Source organism: Nannospalax galili, unplaced genomic scaffold, assembly GCF_000622305.1.
Source record: "Nannospalax galili isolate Female #2095 unplaced genomic scaffold, S.galili_v1.0 scaffold1688, whole genome shotgun sequence".
NCBI classification, from domain to species: Eukaryota; Metazoa; Chordata; class Mammalia; order Rodentia; family Spalacidae; genus Nannospalax; species Nannospalax galili.
In genome coordinates, this window is record NW_008358621.1 from 1,247,712 (window position 1) to 1,268,150 (window position 20,439).

The following is a 20,439-nucleotide window of genomic DNA, read 5'->3' on the forward strand; positions in this document are numbered from 1 at the left end:
AGTATAGGGGCTGGAGAGATGGCTCAGAGGTTAAGAGCACTGGTTACTCTTCCAGAGGACCCAGATTCCATTCCCAGCACTCACATTGGTGGCTAACAACAGTCCATAACTCCAGTTCCAAGGGCTCCGATATCCTCTTCTAACCTCTGTGGGCATTGCACAAACATGGTTCACTTACATACATGTAGGCAAAACACTCATACATGTAAAAAAATTAATTTTTAAAAAGTTTTAAAATCTAGTACATATTGGCCAAATGTGGTGATACATATCTGTAATCCCCACACTTGGGAGGTTGAGGTGGAGGCAGGAGAATCATAAGTTCCAAGATAGCCTAGACTTCAAGACCCTTTCTCAACAACAACTAATATATTGGTCAAAATTTAAAAACAGGGGCTAGAGAGATATTTCAGAGGTGAAAAGCATTGGCTCTTCCTGAAGAGGACCTGGGTTTGGTTCACAGCACCCACAAGGTGGTTAACAACTATCCATAACTGCAGTCCCAGGGAACCCTATGCTCTCTCTGGACTTTGTGGACATTGCACACACATGGTAACATCTACATACATGCAAGCAAAACACTCATACACGTAAAATTAAAGAGAAACCATGTTAAAAAATAAAAGGTTAATCTTTAAAGATGGTGGCACACATCTTTAATCCCATCACTCAGGAGGCAGAGGCAGGTCAATTTCTGTGAGTTTAAGGCCAATCTGATCTACATAGTGGTAAAATGTGTGACTTGCAGAGTCTCATTAGGGAAAGCCATAAATCCCTCAAAGTGTCTAACTGGCCCTAAATTGGTAGCCTGGCCTTGCTCAAGACTTATCAACTGGTCACTCCCTGGACAGAGAAAGACTTTGTGGAGCCCACTGGTCTCCTTTACTGCTGTACTCATCCGCCTGCCTGAGAAAACAATCTTGGGAAGAGAGACCTTCAAGGACACCAGACCTGGCACAGAGTTAACTCTGTGTGCAGCAGAGTACCTATGTAAGACCACACTGCTTCCCTCTTAGATTGCAGATGCTAATTCCTCAAGAAGAGCTTATCCGTCTTTGCTGCGTTTCCGTCAAGGGAACTCATTCCTTGCCTGTTGCAGGTCTGGCTCTGACTCTTATTTCTAAACTTTAAACTCCTTCCTTTTTCTGCCCTCCTAAATCTAACATAGTGAGTTCCAGGCCAGCTGGGGCTGCAGGGAGACCCTGTCTCAAAAAATCCCCAAAACTAATTAATTAATTTAAAAAAATAAAGAGGTGGTACACATCTTTAATCCCAGAACTCTGGAGACAGAGGCGGGCAGATCTCTGTGAGTTGGAAACCAGTGTGAAAGAAGTTCCCCCAAAGAATTCCTGCACCTTGGACTGAACTTCCTGCAAGGCTGACCAACTGATTATCACTCCAAGACTGTGGAGAGTTTGGAATGTTGCAGGTCCGGAGTCTAGTTACCATTTATCTCAGGCCATCTTTAGCCCCCTAAACAGCCACTCCTTACCCACCTCTGTTTCTGATGTATCCTGTGACTAACGGATAAAAAATCCTTTTAGAATGCATTATCCTAGCAGACCACCTGGTCTCACCAATCAAAAGGCTAAAAATGTCATCAGATACCATCTGAGACCTATAGTAAAAAAAACCCTTGCTTTGCTGTGACCCGCCTACTGAATGTATCCTCCAATGTATTTGAAAAGTGTCTTGATTTATGACCTTTCTTTGTTCTGTTACTATAAAAATGTAAGGCGCCAGGCATGGGGGCGGCACACCTTTAATCCCAGCACTCAGGAGGCAGAGGCAGGTGAATCCCTGTGAGTTCAAGGCCAGCCTGGTCTACATAGTGAGTTCCAGGACAGCTGGGGCTACAGGGAGACCCTGTCTCAAAAAAAAAAAAAAAAAGTAAGGCAACTGTTACCATGCTGGAACATGGAATCTGGCGTAACCTGAATCTGTGTTCCCAGGCCAGGGTCACGCATATTTGGCTCCAAAAACTATCTCTTAACCCCCTTTAAGGTGAGAGCTTTGCTTTTACATTGACACCAGCCTGGTCTATATAGTTCCAGGTCAGCCAGAGTTGCATGGTGACACTGTCTCATAGGAAGAAAGGGAAGGGAGGGAAGGGAGGGAGGGAGGGAGAGAGGGAAGAATGAAGGGGGGAGAAGGGGAGGGAGGGAAGAGGGGAGGGGGGAGGAAGGGAGGAAGAGGAAGGAAGGAAGGAAGGAAGGAAGGAAAAGACCTATAGAGTAGGAAGGAATGATGAGATGGTGGGGTGCTGTATGCCTATAATCCTAGCACTTGGGAGGCAGGATAGCAGCAAGCTCCAGCCAGCCAGGGATCCATAACAAGACTCTGTCTCAATAAAACAAACAAAAAACTAAACAAGTAATTAATGAAGGAAATGGATGAATATAATGTATTCTACTCAGGCCACAATACCTGCAGCAGCATCCTCTTCCCCTTTGACAGATATCCACAGGCATCCTACTGAGGCATTATGAGTCTCTAGCTAGCTAACAGACCCTGGTGTCAGGATTTCTCACCTGGGAAGTGAGTTAACATCAGACACATCTGCTCCCCACCCCCTTTCCCTGCCTCTTGCCTGTGAACTAGAGCCTGGCTGCAAAACCTACCCCCATCCTCAAAGAGCTATGAGGCTCCCTCCTCTACAAGTAAGCTCCTACTTCTCTCTCTCCTGAGACCACCCCCCTCCACCCCGTGTCTCGGGTGCTGAGGCCTGAACTCTCCTTGCAGCCCCCATGTTATTGCCTCTCTGTCCATGGCATTAATAACTCTAATAAACTTATTACTCAGTAATCCGTGTTCTCTTGAACCACCTCCCCTCAATCCAAAACCTAACAGAAAACACCACAGAATGGCCCATTTTAAGTGAAACTGGAGGGGCTCCCAAATTAACCTAATTAATGAAGACAGGAAAGAAAAGTCTCAAGTGAGAGGCACCAAAAAGAGAACTAAATGGACCAGAGAACTGAGAGGAAATACAGTCTCAAAAAGTAGGTGGAAGCTGGGGATAGCTAATCAGAACTAAATGTTTTCAGACAGGAAGGCTAGGGAACCCTCCTGCATCCCTTACAGAGAAGCAGCCATGTTGGAAGGACACATAAGCAGACCCTGAAGAGGCCCATGTTGGAAGGAACTGATCCTCCTGCAACAGTAGGGTGACTAAGTATTCCATTTTGCCTGGGATACTCCCACTTCCCAGGGAATCTGAGTCACAGCCAGCACTAACTGGACACGGCTGTGAGAGGACCACCTCCAGCCCCAGTGAGCCTTTAAAGGTGCTGCCAGTGACCAGTGGCTTGTGGCTTCATGAGACAGCCTGAGTCACTCAACTCATTTACAGAAAGTACATGAGCTGATCAAGGGTGGTGGTTGTTTTTAAACAATGGGGGCTGGAAAGATGGCTCAGTGTTTAAGAGCACTGGCTGCCCTTGCAGAAGACCCACGTTTGAATCCCAGCACCCACATGGCGGCTAACAACTGTCCCTAACTCCAGTTCTGGGGATCCAATGCCCTCTTCTGGCCTTCATGGGCATTGCACAACATGGGTGCACTTACATCCATGCAGATATAACATACACATAAATTTTTAAAAAATGAAGGGAAGTTGCCAGGCGTGGTGGCACACGCCTTTAATCCCAGCACTCAGGAGGCAGAGGCAAGCAGATCTCTGTGAGTTCAAGGACAGCCTGGTCTACATAGTGAGTTCCAGGACAGCTGGGGCTACAGGGAGACCCTGTCTCAAAAAGACCAAAAAAAAAAAAAAAAAAAAAAAAATTAAGGGAAGTCAAGACCTAAGAAAAAAGTCTACTTGACAAAGGCCTTAGCTATTTTAATCACCTGCTTTGAAGCAGCTTTTTGAAAAGGTAATGATTGAAGCTGAAATACAAGAGATCCTATGAAGGGGGAGGTCACTTCCCAGCAGCTTGTTCTTTGTGATGCTAGCATATAAACAAGTGAAAACTGATTAACTGGGCTGTGCAAACAGGTAACATGACAACACAGCTGATGCCCTGATACATACACCACAGCCAAAATCCCAGCCAGGCTGCAAAAACTAGGGCAAAGACATTTGAGTTGGTAGCATTCCCTTTTCCCAGGTCACTTTCTATAAAGTCAGGAAGAACAGGGGCTGGAGGATGCCTCAGTGGTTAAGAGCACTGTCTGCTCTTGCAGAGATAGATTCCCAGCTTTCACATGGTGGCTAACTCCAGTCCATAACTCCAGTTTCAGGGGATCCAGCATCCTCTTCCGACCTCTGTGGGCATTGCACACATGGGTGCACTTACATACATGCAGACAATACACTCATACACATAAAATAAATATGGGGCTGGAGAGATGGCTCAGCAGTTAAGAGCATTGACTGCTCTTGCAGAGGACCTGGGTTCAATTCCCAGCACCCATATGGTGGCTATGAACTGTCCTTAACTCCAGTTCCAGGGGAATCCGAAGCTCTCTTCTGACCTCCGTGGAACTGCACGACATGGGTGCACTCACATACATGCAGGCAATATGCTCATACACATCAAATAATAAAAATAATGCCGGGCATGGTGGCACACACCTTTAATCCCAGCACTTGGGAGGCAGAGGCAGGTGTATTTTTGTGAGTTCGAGGCCAGCCTGGTCTACACAGTGAGTTCCAGGACAGCTGGGGCTACAGGGAGACCCTGTCTCAAAAAAGACAAAAAAAATAAAATATTAAAATAAAAAAAAAAAGAAAATCAAGAATAGGTGACATTTGTCTAAAGGTACTCAGAGGCTCATCCCTTATCAACACCAGCTGGACACTTGATTACTAGAAAATTATCATCCATGATTAAGTTGACATGTTTCCTTATATGTCAATTGACTATTTTTTTATTTACAGATCTTTAATAAATTTTTTTTTCATGTGTATGGGTGTCTGTGTCACATGTGGGTCCCTGCAGAGGCCAGAAAAGTGTTTGATTCCTAGGAGCTAAAGGTCCAGGTGGTTGAGACACCTGACCTGGGCATTGGGAACCAAACTTAATCTTGGGAGAGTAGCAGGTGCTCTTAACTACTAAGCCATCTCTCTAGCCCTCCATCTCCTGGCTTCTTAAAAGACAGGGTCTCATATAACCCAGGCTAGTCCTCTTAACTTGCTAGACAGCTGAAGATGACCCTGAACTTCTGATCCACTTGCTTCTACCAGGGATTACAAGGGACACTTCCACACCTGGCTACAGCTTACCATTCCAATGCAAAAGTAGCCTCAACATGAACTTTGACAAAAAAAGAGCTTAAGTCAGAGCCACTGATCATTAGCTTTATTCCCACACTTGAGGACACCTCCCAGCACAGGTCTAGAGATTATCACCTCCATCTCCCTTCATTCTTCACAACAGAAGACTCAGTCCCCAGTCCATCAGGCCCCAAACCCACACCTAAGACAAAACAGATCTTTTAATGTGCAGCACACAGAGGCCCAGCCAACCAGCAGCGCAGCATGCACACCTTCCCTTAATTCTGGCATTGGGATCTCTGTGATTTTGAGGCCAGTCTCGTCTATGTAGCTAGTACCAGACCAACCAGGGCTACATAGTGAGATCCTGTCTCCAAAAACAAAAAAACAAACCCCACCCAAAATGCACAGGTCATATTAGTTGGGGCTGCAGCTCAGTAGTAGAGCACTTGTCCAACATGTATGAGGCTCTGGGCTTAATTCGCAGTACGGCCTTCTCACCCTGCTCCACCACCAAAAAAAAAGTAAGATCTAAAATCTGCTTTAGAGAGATATAATGACCCACATGTTGATTTATGTCAGACTGGCTGGGGATGTAGAGAGCTCACCAGTAGAAAACTTGCATAGTGTTTTTGAGACCCTGGATTTGATCCCTAACACCACACAAAAAGTAGAGCAATAATATTTAAAACTTGTTCACTGCCAGACATGGTAGGGAATATCTATAACCCCAACAATGGGAGACTGAGGCAGGAGGATTACAAGTTTGAGGCCAGCCTGGACTACATAGAAAAACTTGTCTCAAAAAAAACCAAAAACCTAAACTATAAATAAATATGGTTTTTCAACAAAGATACCTTTCTCTACCTAGTTATGCGATGACTAGACCAGCCTGCACCCTCAGTGAGACATGGAGCAGATTCTCTCTTCCCTTGAAAGCTCACCAGGGTTCAGACAATTCAGATGTTTTGGAAGGCTTCGGCTCTGATACATCACAGAAGAAAAGCACAGGCAATGGCCACAAAACCAGACTGCTGTTATGCACTTGGCTTTGAGGAGCTGAAACAGAGACTAGGCGGTCCAATCTTAGAAATGATAGCATGAAACCAAAAGCTTGGTTAAAATTAGTTCTGACCCCACGTATGGATTCCCCCAACCTATTACTTTGAACAGAAGCCACTAGAGGTGGGATCAGTCCTCAAACCTCAGCTAAGGTTGGCTCCTGTGTCGCCCATCGAGGTCAAGGAGCCAAGTGTGAGTATAAAGTGGAGCTAGCAAGAAGAGCTCCCTGCCAGCTCTGAAGCAAGAGGCAGAGAAGTTGTCAGGACTTCTAGGTAAGTCTGGGAGACACGGACGGCAAACTAAAGTTGATTTAAACAGACCTCATGAAAGAGAAAAATCACTTGCAGGTCTTACAAAAGGGGGAAAATAGAAAGAAAAAACCCCAGACCATCCATGGCCAGGCAGATAAAGCAGCAAAGAGGTGGCCTTGGGCTTGGGGAGAGCAGATCGGATCGGGGGAGCAGATCTCCCGAGTTGGGCGAGATGGGTCTCTGTGCATGGAGGACTGCATCATGTGTCTCTGAAGCAGTTCCACGTGAAGGTTCATCTCTTTCCCCAGACAAAACTGAGATGAGAGCCTCACTGATCCACCAAACCGAAGCCGCAGCTCCTCAGCTGACCCACTTCCCCGAGGCTCTCCACTCTGGCATGGATGATTCCGCTTTACCGCCAGGCTCGATTAAGGAGCTTCACCTGTGCCAGCCTTTTTGTGATCATGGTGGCAAAAACCAGGCCAAAGAGGACACTGCTAATTAGCACATAGTCGTAGTCATCCTTGAGGACATCAAACTGCTTGGATGGGTAGACTCGGGTTTGGTAGATGTCCAAACCATAGGCCACAACCTGAAAGACAGAAAGAATGAGAGCTGGGAAGAAAGGCAGCAGTGAGCCCAGCACCTTAGCCGCAGTCAGGAAGGAAAGAGGATCCCTGGGGCACCAGGGCACAGCAGCAGATGCCACAGAGGACTACTCACCAAACAAGTAGATTCCAGGCCTGAGGGTGCTGTGTAGATGCCTCGAATTCGAGAGACTGTCTGGTTATAGTTGATGAATCGCTCTGCATGGATCTGCACATCCGGAGAATAGGGAATCAAGTTCTCCTCTCTGCAAAACACAGGTGGTGGGCAGGGCTCTGAAAACTGCTGTAAACCGATCTCTTCCTTGGCTGCCCTTCCTAGGGCCTGGGAGGGTTCCAGGACACATCTAATCCTCAGTCTCCTTTAGGTCTGCTTGTATTAGGTAATTAAAAATGCAGCAGCTGAATGGTGGGAAGGGCTGCAAGGAAGATGGGCTGGAGACAAAGGCTAAGCACCAGATTCCTCAGCACTCAAACCTCGAAAAGAAAACAGAACGGCCGGGTGTGGCACACTCAGGAGGCAGAGGCAGGCAGATCTCTGTGAGTTCAAGAACAGCCTGGTTGGAAAAACCTGTTTCCAAAAGACCAAAAACAAAACAAAACAAAAAACAGAACACGAGCTGGGCATGGTGGTGCATACCAATAAATCTCAGCACATAGGAAACTGAGGCAAGAAGATTGAGGCTAGCTTGGGCTACACAGTGAGTTCTAGGCCAGCCTCAGCTACAGTGAAATCCTGTCTGAAAAAAAGAAAACATAGCACAGATGACCAACGCTGCACAGAAGAGGAAAGCCAGGTTGTTTTCTGTTTTTAAATAAAGATTTTATCTATTTACTTATTTTATTTATTTTTATTTTATGTGTCTGGGTATTTTGTTTGCATGTATGTAATGTAAGTGCACCATGTGTTATACAGTGCCTGCAGAGGCCAGAGAAGGATGTTGGAACTCCTGGAACTGGAGTTACAGATGGCTGTTAGCTGCCATGTGGATGCTGGGAACAGAATCCAGGTCATCTGCAAGAGCAGCCAGTGCTCTTAATTACTGAGCCATCTCTCTAGCCCCAGAATTTATTTTTATTTTATGTGTTTGTGTGTTTTGCTTGTGTGCATGTTTATGAACCACATGCTTGCAGTGCCCAAGGAGGCCAGAAGAGGGCATCTGATCCCCTGGACCTGGAGTTACTAAATGGCCACGAGAACCAAATTCAGGTCCTCTGGAAGAGTAGCGAATGCTCTTAACCCCTGAGCCATCTCTCCAGGCCCAGTGGGGCCATTTTCAAAACAATACACTGAGCCACTGGCCAACTCCTGCTCTTCACAGGAGTACCTCTGTCCCACTTACCCTTGGAAAACCTGCCACCATTCTTCCCAGCTTTACCCACTCTCTTGCGCAGTGCTCCAAGCCATACCCCTCTGTTCCTCCCACTGCCCACGCTTCTTCTGTCCATAAGTGAGACTTCAGGATGGAGGTGAGGAAACATGCAGAGATAGTGGCCTGAATGTTCATGCTGATAGTGAACAATGAACAAGCTCTTGGCCTCCCCCAGTGATCTGCCTCTCCGTCACCCCCAGCCCATATCTCCACCATCACTGTTCCAGTCACATAGATCTCACACTCAGCAGACATGACTTCAGGGCCTTGATGCTAACTGTTCCCTCTGCCCAAAACATTCTCCCTCAGACATCCACCCAAGTGGGTACCTTTATCACCTTCTGGTCACCTTTCCAGGGGCCACCCAACCTCAGATGTCATCCAGGCATGTTCCTCATACTCCTGCCAGCTGTCTCTGAACCCTTTCTCCTTAGCATTTACAAGTAGCACAGCGTTCGCCTTACCTGTTACCTAAAGTCATTTCCCGCCAGACACTAGCTCCATGAGGTGAGCTCCTTGTCACATCTGTTCACACCCCCAGTCCCTGGCATGACAGACTGAGGACCAAAATTTCCTGACAGGCAGAGCCTTCTACCCACGAGGGTCTCACCTGGTTTGTTCTGTTGGGATCTCAGGACGCCGGGGATCCAGCAAGGCTTTGGGGAGCGAAAGAATTGCTCCAGAAGGCAGCCCAACTGCACGGGAAAAAGCGAAGGTTCACAGTTGCCCAACCCTGGATAAGGGTCAGTTACACAGATGTTTAAAACAAACAAAAAAGCTCACCAAGGACCTGTTAAATAACCAAAAACCACCTGAAAATAGTAATCCAGTAAGAACTTTGGATGTAAATGAAGGTGCCCACTTCTGAAGACACTGGCTTCTTCACATAACTAAGTCAACAGAAAATAAAGTCCTAGGCAAACATGGACCATGTGGACTGCTGTGTAATGCAGCCAGGAGGGCAGAGAACCAAGCGGCATTAGACAGGACCAGTTTCAGTGATAACGATCAAAGGTCATATGATGCCCAGAGCCGGCTTCCCCCTATTAAACAGTAAAATAGTAACACCCAATGCCTGTCGACTCTGAGAACCTCTCACCCCCAGAGTTCCAAATGTCTTGGGTAATCTCAAGCAAGCACAGGAGCCTGTTAAACAATCACTGAGTCCTGAGCTTTCACTGGTTTCTACGTGAGCCTAAAGGCTGTGTTATGAATGATATCGGACTGGAGAGATGGCTCAGCAGTTAAAAGCACTAGCTGTTTTCACAAAGGACCCAGGTTCAGTTCCCAGCATCCACATGGTGGCTTCTGTAACTGCAGCTCCAGAGGATTCAATGTCTTCTTCTGACCTTTGTGGGCATAGCATGTGACATGGGTGCACTTACATACATGCAGGCAATATATTCATACACATAAAATAAAAATAATAAAATATTGCTCGGCATGGTGGCGCATGCCTGTAGTCTCAGCACTTAGGAAGCAGAGGCAGGTGGATCTCTGTGAGTTCAAGGCCAGCCTGGTCTACATAGTGAGTTCTAGGCCAGCTGGGACTACAGGGAGACTCTGTTTCAAAAAGACCAAAAAATAATAATAGTATTAAAAAAAAAAAAGAATGACATCAGACTGGGCATGGTGGTGCTTGCCCATAATCCCAGCACTCAGGTGGTGGAGGCAATATGATTAGGAGTTCCAGGCCAGCCCAGCCCAGGCTACATGTAACTGTGTCTCAACAAAGAAACAAACCAAAAAAACAAAAGAGACAGAAAGACAGAAAGACAGACACCAGGAGCCAGACTCAGAAGACAAATATCTCATATGCAGAAAGATTGTGTGTGTGTGTGTGTATGTGAGTATGTGTCCATGCTGAGGTTATGAAAGTAGAAAGGGGAAATGAACAGCAGGCCCCAATCTTAGTCAAAGAATTATTGGCAGCTGGTTACTGCTGGGTGAGGAAGAGCTGGTCTTCTTAAAGGGAGGGACTCTAGGTAGACTGACCAGACCTCAGTGGATGGATGAACTTGCACTGAGAGACACCTGGGGAACTTAATTTACATGACAGACCTTAACACAAATGACAGAATGTATGAACTCTGAGGGCGGGGTGTGGGGGGTTGGGTATAGGTGGGTGTCAAAGGGGAAGGGGGTATAAAGATGATTTTATGTATAAAATACACAAAAATTCAATAAAAAATTGTAAAAAAGAAAGTAGAAATGGGTCCATGAAAGGAGAGGATGGGATCTTAAGTGTGTGTGTAGGGGGTCATGTAAAGAAGTAGATGTTCCATGAGAAATTGAGGGGACTATGTAGAGGAAGGGCAGGGACCAGCAGGAGAAGGGGAAGGGGGTTAGGGGAAGGGGATAAATAAGAACCAAGAATAATGACATATATGCATGAAAACACCAAAATCATCCATTACTACGTATGCTAACCTAAAATTCTTTTTTAACATAGTTTTTTAAAAAATATTTCATTTATTATTTTTATTTTATGAGTGTATTGCCTGCATGTATATGAGTGCACCTGTGTCATGCAATGCCGTGGAGGTCAGAGAGGGCTTCGGATTCCCCTGAAACTGGAGTTAAGGACGGTTCATAGCCGCCATGTGGGTGCTGGGAATCGAACCTGGGTCCTCTGCAAGAGCAGTCAGTGCTCTTAACCACTGAGCCATCTCTCAAGCCTGTAGTCTCAGCTTAATATAGTTTTTTGGTTATTTTTTTTGGGGGGGGGTCTTTTTGAGACAGGGTCTCCCTGTAGCCCCAGATGTCCTGGAACTCACTATGTAGACCAGGCTGGCCTTGAACACACAGAGATCTGCCTGCCTCTGCCTCCCGAGTGCTGGGATTAAAGACGTGCACCACCATGCCTGGCTTTAATATAGTATTTTAAAAAATACATCAGGGATGGATTTCTGAGCTAGAAGCAGCAGCAAAGAAAGTGGCTCATGAACCCTGAGGACTGAGGGAAGGTGGTCATCTACAGAGCAGAGCTAACTACGGGAACAAGTGGCGTGCTACTCCCCTTCCTCCTCCCGTTTCCGTCCTCCCCCCTCCCTGCTGGCCGTGCATCCTCACTTCAGTGTGGCTGCCTAGAGGGATTCCATCAACCCAAAGCACTGGACACTCACTGAGCAGGTGTCGGCTGGTGATGCCCCGCTCGGTGATGGTGGCTTCCATGGCACTGATAGAAGAGGGGAAGATGTAAGACTGCTGGAGGATCTGGGGCAGCTGGGGCCGGTCCAGGGAGCTGAAGGCTGTGGCGTTGTACTGCTCAGTGCCCTCGTAGAGCTCCAGGACAGTCAGTTCATTGCGCCGAGCCTTGGAGTTCCAGTACTGGTACTGCGGTGGGGGAAGCAGTTTGGGCTTAGTGTCAGCTCAACTAGGAAGGGAAGGCTACACTACAGATATATTCACATTGGCTGTAGATCAGACCCAACTGATCCCTGTTTTTCTTCCTTGCTCCAAATCTAACTTTCATGATAGTTTTTCTAGGGTGTGTTTACCATGACACAAGAATTGCCAACGTTCTCTGACATAACAAGAGCTAACAAGGTGTCAAGCAATGTTCTAAGCTAGCCTAGAGGTAACTATTACTACCCTTACTTCACAATGCAACACAGAGAGCGCACGTGACTAGTTCAAGGTTGTACAAGTGGGCATGGGAAGAACTGAGGTCAAGCCCAGGAGGTCTGAGTTGATCCCCAGGCACTACTCCCTATCTGGACTCTACACTGTCTTCCAGGGGTTGAGATCCTAATAAAGCACAAAAGCCCATCTGGGTTTCTGGAAAGGACATAAGACACAGGGAGACCTGAGCTGCCTGTGTCCCTGGCACTGACTCCTTACCACCACCCAGTTCTCTGAATGCACGATGTGGACGGGGCCCTTAGCCTTCTTCTGCACGGAGGAGTGGATGATGCGGCCAGTGACACCATCGATGAGGAAGATGCCAATAAAGGTGCGCTCGTGGTGTACATCTGTGCTTTCTGTCACCACAGCCAGCAGGTTGGGGTTCAGGCTCTAGGAGGAGAAAAAAACCACTGTCAAACTTTCAGAACTACAACATGTTATGTACCTGGCTATCCTGTGAGCCCTGGGGCCAGAAGCTCCGGGCAAAGGAACCAGGATCACTGGGCAGAACAGCTTCGTGTGTAGTTTCTCAACTCCATGCTTGTTCTGTGTGTTCCGCTGTCTACCACCGAGAGGCCTTGCGTTTCCCTGAGTCCTCTACGCAGCCTTGAGAAGGGGCCATTACTATGCACATTTCATGATGAGGAAGCCAGAGCAATGAAGCAACTTCTCCAGTCAGAGCTACTCAAGGCAATACCCCAGGTCAATCAGCCCAGAGATAAGGCGCCACTTCTCTTCACCCAATATCCCTACCCCTAACTGCAGAGGACAGGTGCTGGTCCTCAGCTTGTGGTAACAGCAGTACCATGTGACACAAATGATCGTGCCCTTGTTCAGGCACCTCCACCTGGCATCCAGGATGCCCAGCCTGGTCTCTCTTCTGCCTCCCTGGCCTTTCCTCAGTCTGTAGAGGTTCCTCTGCATCTTCCCAGGAAACCCCAGGCCTTGTCCATCCTCATCTCATAGTGACCTCAGCCAACCTCGTGGCTTTACCACTGTGTACAGGGGACAACAAAACTTGTCATGTAACCCAGCCAGGCTCTCCTCTGCACTCCAGACATTACTAGTCAACAGGTACCATGGTGTTTCCCTTTGGGTGGCTCATCTGACACTTCCCATGCCCTAGGCTGAACCATTTACCCTGCCTAAGCCTGCTCCATCTCAGCAACACCATCAACAGTGACCCCATTTCCATGTCTTGGAACTAAGCCATTCATTCTGCTCTGGCTCCCTTCTCTCAGTGAGGTCCTCCTGAGCCTACCTTTTTTTTTTTTTTTTTAATATTTTTTTATTTTTATTTTATACGTATGAGTGTATCACCCGCATGTATGTGAGTGTGCCTGTGTTGTGCAATGCCGCGGAGGTCAGAAGAGGGTTTCAGATTCCCCTGGAACTGAAGTTAAGGACGGTTCATAGCCACCATGTGGGTGCTGGAAATCGAACCCGGGTCCTCTGCAAAAGCAGTCAGTGTTCTTAACTGTTGAGCCACCTCTCCAGCCCCTAGCCTCCCATTTTAAATCAGAGCCCCCTACCAGTCCTGACTGTAAAGCCTCACTCATTACTAGAATGCTATAACGTACCTTGTAGAGCACACTGCGATCCCCCATCACCCGGCCCTGGGAATGGACATGCTCACTGGTGCGTTTCCCCTTCACCTTGACGATCCGCTGTACTTCTGGGGGAATGGTCAGCTCCCAGCTCAGTTCAGTGGTGAGATCCTAGAACAGAAGCAAGAGGGTCTGTGATTAGGAGGGACGCACAGGCCAGGGACACTGGCAATGGACACATTCTGCAATTCCGTATCTGAGTCCTGTGTGATAGAAAGAACAGAATCAGAATGCCTCAAAAACAAACTACAAAATACCAATGAAGACTTGGCTTGGGCTGGGAAGATAGCTAAATCTGTAAAGCATTCGCTGAGTTCAGTTCCCATAACCCAAGGAAATAAAGACTGGCATGGTGGTGTGTACTTATGACCCTAGTGCTGGTGAAGTGGCCAGCCAATCTAGCCTACTTTGTGAGCTCCAGGGCAGTGAGAGACCCGGTTTCAAAAATAAGATGAACAGCACCTGAGGAATGACATTCAAGGTTGTCCTGCGGCCTCCACACATATGTACACATATGCACATGCAAACCCACATTCCCCACCCTTCCACAATAAATAAATGTAAAAAAAAAAGTTAAATTGGGCTAAAGAGATGGGTCAGTGGTTAAGAGCACTTGACTGTGCTTGTAGGATACCTGGGTTCCATTCCCAGCACCCACATGGCAGATAACAACCATCCATAACTCCAGTTCCAGAGCATCTGATGCCCTCTTCTGGCTTCTGTGGGCACCAAGCACATACATGGTACACATACATACCTTAGGCCAAACACTCAAACACATAAAAATTTAAAACAGGGGCTGGAGAGATGGCTCAGCGGTTAAGAACACTGATTATTCTTGCAGAAGTTCCGGGTTTGAATCCCAGCACCCACATGGCAGCTAACAACTGTCCCTAACTCCAGTCCCAGGAGATCCAGCAGCCTCTTCTGACCTCCTCGGCCATTGCACGACACAGGTGCACTTACCTACATGCAGGCAATACATGCATACACATAAAATAAAAATAATAAATAAAATTTAAAAAAAATTAAAACAGTAATAACAAAAACAGATGGGCCAGCAAGACAGGTCAGCAGATAAAGGCTCTTGTCAACAAATCTGATGACCTGAATTTGATCCCCAGTTTGTCACATGGTAAAAGAGAGAACCTGTGGGGGCCTAAAGGCCCTGCCTTGCCAAGAGGCACCGAGAGGAAGTTACTGGGGCGCTGCCTGACTTGTTTTGAAGATCATCGGATTGGATGCCTCCATAAGCTTTCATGGGCTCCTGCCTGCATGCATGCACTGACCTTTAAGCTGATTGGAGAACTATAAGGGGTGGGGGAATTATAAGCACCCTGCCCTGCTGCAATAAATGAGTTCCTGCTTGATTGGACTCCCCGTTGCGTCTAATTGTTCCTGGTGCTGGGGGCGGCAGGGGCTGGTGAACAGCGTGCTTACTCATCCCCAGTCATCCTTGCGCAGGGGTTGCAGGCTTGAACCCCCCACAAGAACCGACTCCCACAAGTTGTCCACTGGCCTCACATGTGTTGTGGCATGTGTCTACCCCCACACACAAGTAAAGATAAATGAATGAATGAAAGAATGAAGGAATGAATGAAAGAAAGCCACTAAAGCTGGGAGCAGGGCTGTGCCCCTGTTGGTACAGTGTGTGTAGAGCATGCTTGAGACCCTGCATTTTATCCCTAACATGGCATACCTGGTGGCCCATGCCTGTAACTCCAGCACTGAGAAAGTGGATCAGAAGTTCAAGGCCATCTTCAGCTACCTAGAGTCCGAAGCCCCAAGAGTGTTCTACTATTTATCTCAAGAGGAAGTAGTCAAGGAAAACTCATTTACCAACAAAATGTGCAATCCCTATATACTAGGGTCAATAGCAGGGACCCTGAAATAGTCCCAGTATGGTTCTATGGTCAGAGGAAACAAATACACATTTGCTGCCCAATTTTTTTTTTCAATTTATATATTTATTTTGTGCATGTGTGTGTACATGTGTGCTATGGTGCAGATGCGGAGGTCAGAGGAAAACATAGGAATCAGTTTTCTCCTTCCACCACGTAAGTTCTGGGGACTGAACTCTGGTTGACAGGCTTGACAGCAAGCACCTTTACCATCGCACTAGCCCTCATCATCTTTTTTTTTCTTTTTAATTATTTGTTTTTTTGAGAAAGGGTCTCCCTGTAGCCCCAGCTGTCCTGGAACTCACTATGTAGACCAGACTGGCCTTGAACTCATAGAGAACTGGGAATTAAAATCTTTTAATCCTGCCCCACCTTGTAAAACTTTTGTTTGTGCAAAGGCCCTTCCTTCCCTTTAGGCCAACCCCTCTACTCTGTCCTTCATTACCTTGCTCCAGTCCTTTCTTTGTTGAGACAGGGTCTCCCTGTAGCCACAGCTAACCTGGAGCTCACTATGGGGACCAGGTTGGCTTGGAACTCACAGAGATCCGCCTGCCTCTGCCTCCCGAGTACTGGGATTAAAGGCATGTGCCACCACACCCAGCTATCATCTTATTTTATAGATATGAAAACAGAGGGCCATTAGACATAGTGTGTTGTATATACAAAGTTAATGAATGATAAAGCTATACGACAAACCCAGGCAGCTGGGTCCAAGCTGCTAGTATCTGTGACCTTACCTCTCAAAACATCTGTTAAAAAAATATTTTGCTGGGCATGGTGGTGTTGGGGACCCCTGCTGTGTTAAGTCGAAGTCTCTCCATGTCCGGATAGCCCAAGGGGCTCGGCGTTCTTAGGCAGAGACTCCTTTTCTCAGCAGGGCGCCCCCCTACTCTCTTCCTGACTCATCTTTGAAGTAGCCGTCACAGATACATAGCCTCTGGCATAGGAACTGCCAGGTTTTCCTGTGTGATAATCAGATAACGTCTGGCAGCCTGGCAGGAGCCCACCACCACATGTAAATAGGGCATCCTAAAAGCACCTATCAATTAAGGCTTTTACCACTGCCCCCACAGTATAAGTATCCTGGTTTCCCCTCAATAAATTGGAGCTGGATCACCAAGACTTGGAGCGAGCTGAATCACTAAGACCTGGAGCCGAGCTGAGTCACTGAATAAAGGAGCTGTACCACTGAGTCTGACTGAGCTGAGTTCTGTGTCTTACTGCCTACGATTCAGTCTGTCTGACTCACGAAGACCCTGCTTTCACTGTTCCCGCACCTCCCCTCGTGACCCGGCAGCTGACGGATCTCGAACCTAGAGGGAGTGCCCGGTAGATTGGAATGGAACACGCCTGGAAGCGCAGTGACCAGTAGAGTCGCCAGCATCCAGTAGCTGCGGAGACCCTCAGCAACGCGGTGCGCAACGCGTGTACCCCAGCAACACGGCGCGCGGGACCCACCCCAGCGTCGCGCAAGAGACAGGCGCCAGCCAGCAGCTGGCGCTCCGGGAAACCCGCACGCCCATATGGTGGCACACGCCTGTAGTCCCAGCACTTGGGAGGCAGAGGCAAGCAGATCTCTGTGAGTTCAAGGCCAGCCTGGTCTACATAGTGAGTTCCAGGCCAGATGCAGTGACAGGGAGACCCTGTCTCAAAAAGACCAAATAAAATTTTTGTTATTTTTATTTTATGTGTAGGAGTGTATTGCCTGCATGTATGTAAGTACACCCATGTTGTGCAATGCCTGTGGAGGTCAGACAAGGACTTCAGAGTCCCTGGAACTGTAGTTATGGCCGCCATGTGGGTGCTGGGAACTGAACCCAAATCCTCTGCAAGAGCAGCCAGTGCTCTTAACCACTGAGTCATCTTTCTAAGCCCCTCTCAAAACATCTTAAAGGACAGAAGGGAAGGGTTCTCTGATGACCAGACACCACAAAATTTTCCCCATTATACAGTCCTGCAAACAAAGCCAAGGCCAGCCCCTTCTGAAATTTGCAGTCAGGGTATATCACTGTTAACAAGGGCTGGACTCAAGTACATCAGGGCCAGAGCCAACGGACCCATTTCTGGAAAAAAAATTCAAAGAATATGTTCTGTTTCAAGTCGGTTGAGAACTTCATTCTTGTATAATGGACATCTTAAGCCCCATTCTGACCTCCCATCCTCAGAATGGTGTAACATACCCCTGGGCTGCAGAAAAGGAGTGTGAAATGAAAGGTCCATGAGAACACAGACTTGGCCCACCAAGCACTCCCGTCTGTAGCACCTAGAGCTATGTCCACCACACAGCAGCTGGCCAGCAAACATGAACAGATGGCCACCTCTGAATCAGACAGCAGGGTCCGTTTCAACAGGATGAGCGGCATGGTTCACGTTTTAGCCAAGCAACCAGGAAAGACCCACATCACTCCATAAAGTGTCCTGCCAGGTGTTCCTTCCCTACCTTTCGAAGACGATATCCACTGAGTTGTCCCTGTTCTGCATCCACCAGGTAGAAGAAGATGGAAGGGGCTAGCTCATGCAACTGTCGCAAGACATTCCGAGTGGCAGGGAAAGCTGTGACCTCGAAAAACACCCAGATGACCCAGAAGAGTTAAAGTTCAGAAATCTGGAAGTCTCACTTCCTAGAAACCATTACTGTTTACCCATTATAGAAAGTTTTAAGACTATAACAGCAAATCTTAAAAAAAAAAATGAGTCAACTGAGCTCCATTTACGGCTTAAAATTATAGTTTTGTTGGGGCTGGAGAGATGGCTCAGCAGTTAAGAACACTGGTTGTTCTTGCAGAAGACCCCGCTTCAAATCCCAGCACCCACATGGCAGCTAACAACTGTCCGTTAACTCCAGTCCCAGGAAATCCGACAGCCTCTTCTGACCTCCACAGGCACTGCACGACACAGGTGCACTTACCTACATACAGGCAATACAGTCATACACATTAAAAAAAAAGAAATACAGTTTTGTTAAGAACCTGAGTATTAGCCAGGCGTGGTAGTGCACACTTGTAATCCTGGCACTTGAGAGACTGAGGCAGAAGGACTACCTTGAGTGAGAAGCCTGCCTGAGCTACATAGCGAATTTCAGGCCAGGCTAGACCAGCCTGGACTATGGTGTCAGACTCTTGTCTCAAAAAAAAAACAAAAAACAAAGAGACAGAAGGAGAAAAGAAAGAACTTGAGTGCTCACACTGACACAGGCAGAAAGAGAAGAACAGTCATGTTACAGAGGAGGCCTGAGAACAAACATGCCAGTTGAACACAGAACACACGTCTGACCCACCACTTGTGTCTGATGTCCCACCCCACATCCAGCGACACAGAAAGCCTCCACCCTGAAGAGAAAGTACCTTGTACTCATCATCTATCAGCAGCAACACCTTGGCATAGTCTTGATCCATGACTGGGAGAAGCAAGGACTGCAAGATGGGGCGCTTCAGCACAGGGGCAGCCACCTGGCTCCACTTGCCAAAAACAGGGTTGAAGACATACAGGGAGCTCATGCCTGTTTCCTAAAATGGGCAGCAGACCATCAGATTCACAGAGTACACAAATCCTACAGGTAAGCCTGGAAAGCCAAGGCTTCAACTCAACTGTTAGGAACTCCCTGATCTTTGCCCTCTTTGTGAAGCCAGTTCTTGGGGCTAGAGAGATGGCCCAGCGGTTAAGAGCACTGACTGCTCTTGCAGAGGACCCGGGTTCGATTCCCAGCACCCACATGGTGGCTACGAACCATCCTTAACTCGTTCCAGGGGAATCTGAAGCCCTCTTCTGGCCTCCGCAGCATTGCACGACACGGATGCACGCATATACATGCAGGCAATACACTCATACACAAAAAATTAAAAAAAAAGAAAAGTCAGTTCTCAGCTGTAAAAGACTGGTTCCCAGCAGGGCGTAATGGTACACGCCTATAATCCCAGCACTTGGGAGGCAGAGGCAGGCGGATCTCTGTGAGTTCAAGGCCAGCCTGGTCTACACAGTGAGTTCCAAGACAGCTGGGGCTACAGGGAGACCCTGCCTCAAAAAAACCAAAAAAAAAGACTGGTTCCCTAATCAAGTACAAAAGGAGAAAAGGATGAATTGCCTGTTTCCAAACCTAACTCGGCATGCTCAGTGACTCAGTGGTAGAGTCTCTGCTCAGCATGTGTAAGGCCCCAAGTCTGACTCTGAGAACAACAAGAAAAACAAAGGCAGGTGTGGTTCAGAAATCCAATGACTGACAATCCAAAAGAGAATTTACTTACCACCACCACCACCACCACCACCACGCCCCTCCGCAACATAGCCAGAATAGATCCATTCAAACCATTCAAATTCTAGAAGCAGAGATTTCAATCTTTGTGATCTCCTCCCCACCAAAGAGAAGACAGCCACATTGGAAAAGTGCTGGCTGAAGGTGGCCCAGGTCACTACTCAGTTCCACAGTGGTACTGGATGGTTTCTCCACCCAGACCAGAAACTGGCAGAAATGAGACTTCCAACCCTGGTTCCTTTGGCTTCTCAAGGAATGCCCAAGGCATGGGAGAAATGTGAACTGTAGCTTCTGTCAGAGGTGGCTGGCCTCACCTTGTCCTTCACCAGCAGCGTGCACTGAGGGGGGTGGGGGAAGTGAGCAGTGGTTCTCTGGACCATCAGCTTAAAGGAGGAGTCTGGCTTGACATTGGGTAGATACTGCTTCCATAGGATGGTGCCAGAGCTGCTCTCGATGCCAAAAAGCTGCAAGATAAACAAATACGTGGCTCGTGTCTAGAAAGAGAAGCCAAAGAACTGATTGTATGCTTGCCGCCCCGCCCTGGGA

At 47.6% G+C, this 20,439-nt stretch overlaps 1 protein-coding gene across 4 annotated transcripts in view; it reads right to left on the minus strand.

Moving 5' to 3' along the window:
* Nucleotides 1-5,288: 5,288 nt before the first annotated feature.
* The window catches only part of Emc1 (ER membrane protein complex subunit 1), a 29,722-nt gene continuing 14,571 nt past the window's right edge, over nucleotides 5,289-20,439 (minus strand). For all 4 annotated transcript variants that reach the window (XM_017795287.2, XM_008821827.3, XM_017795286.2 and 1 more), the window contains 9 exons: nucleotides 20,208-20,357; nucleotides 18,989-19,150; nucleotides 18,085-18,204; nucleotides 13,717-13,854; nucleotides 12,353-12,526; nucleotides 11,635-11,845; nucleotides 9,120-9,204; nucleotides 7,255-7,384; nucleotides 5,289-7,123 (listed from right to left, as the gene is read on the minus strand). In XM_017795287.2, the coding sequence (XP_017650776.1) occupies nucleotides 6,944-7,123; nucleotides 7,255-7,384; nucleotides 9,120-9,204; nucleotides 11,635-11,845; nucleotides 12,353-12,526; nucleotides 13,717-13,854; nucleotides 18,085-18,204; nucleotides 18,989-19,150; nucleotides 20,208-20,357 (1,350 nt within the window). In that variant the 3' untranslated portion in view covers nucleotides 5,289-6,943. The remainder of the gene's footprint in view (nucleotides 7,124-7,254; nucleotides 7,385-9,119; nucleotides 9,205-11,634; nucleotides 11,846-12,352; nucleotides 12,527-13,716; nucleotides 13,855-18,084; nucleotides 18,205-18,988; nucleotides 19,151-20,207; nucleotides 20,358-20,439) is intronic.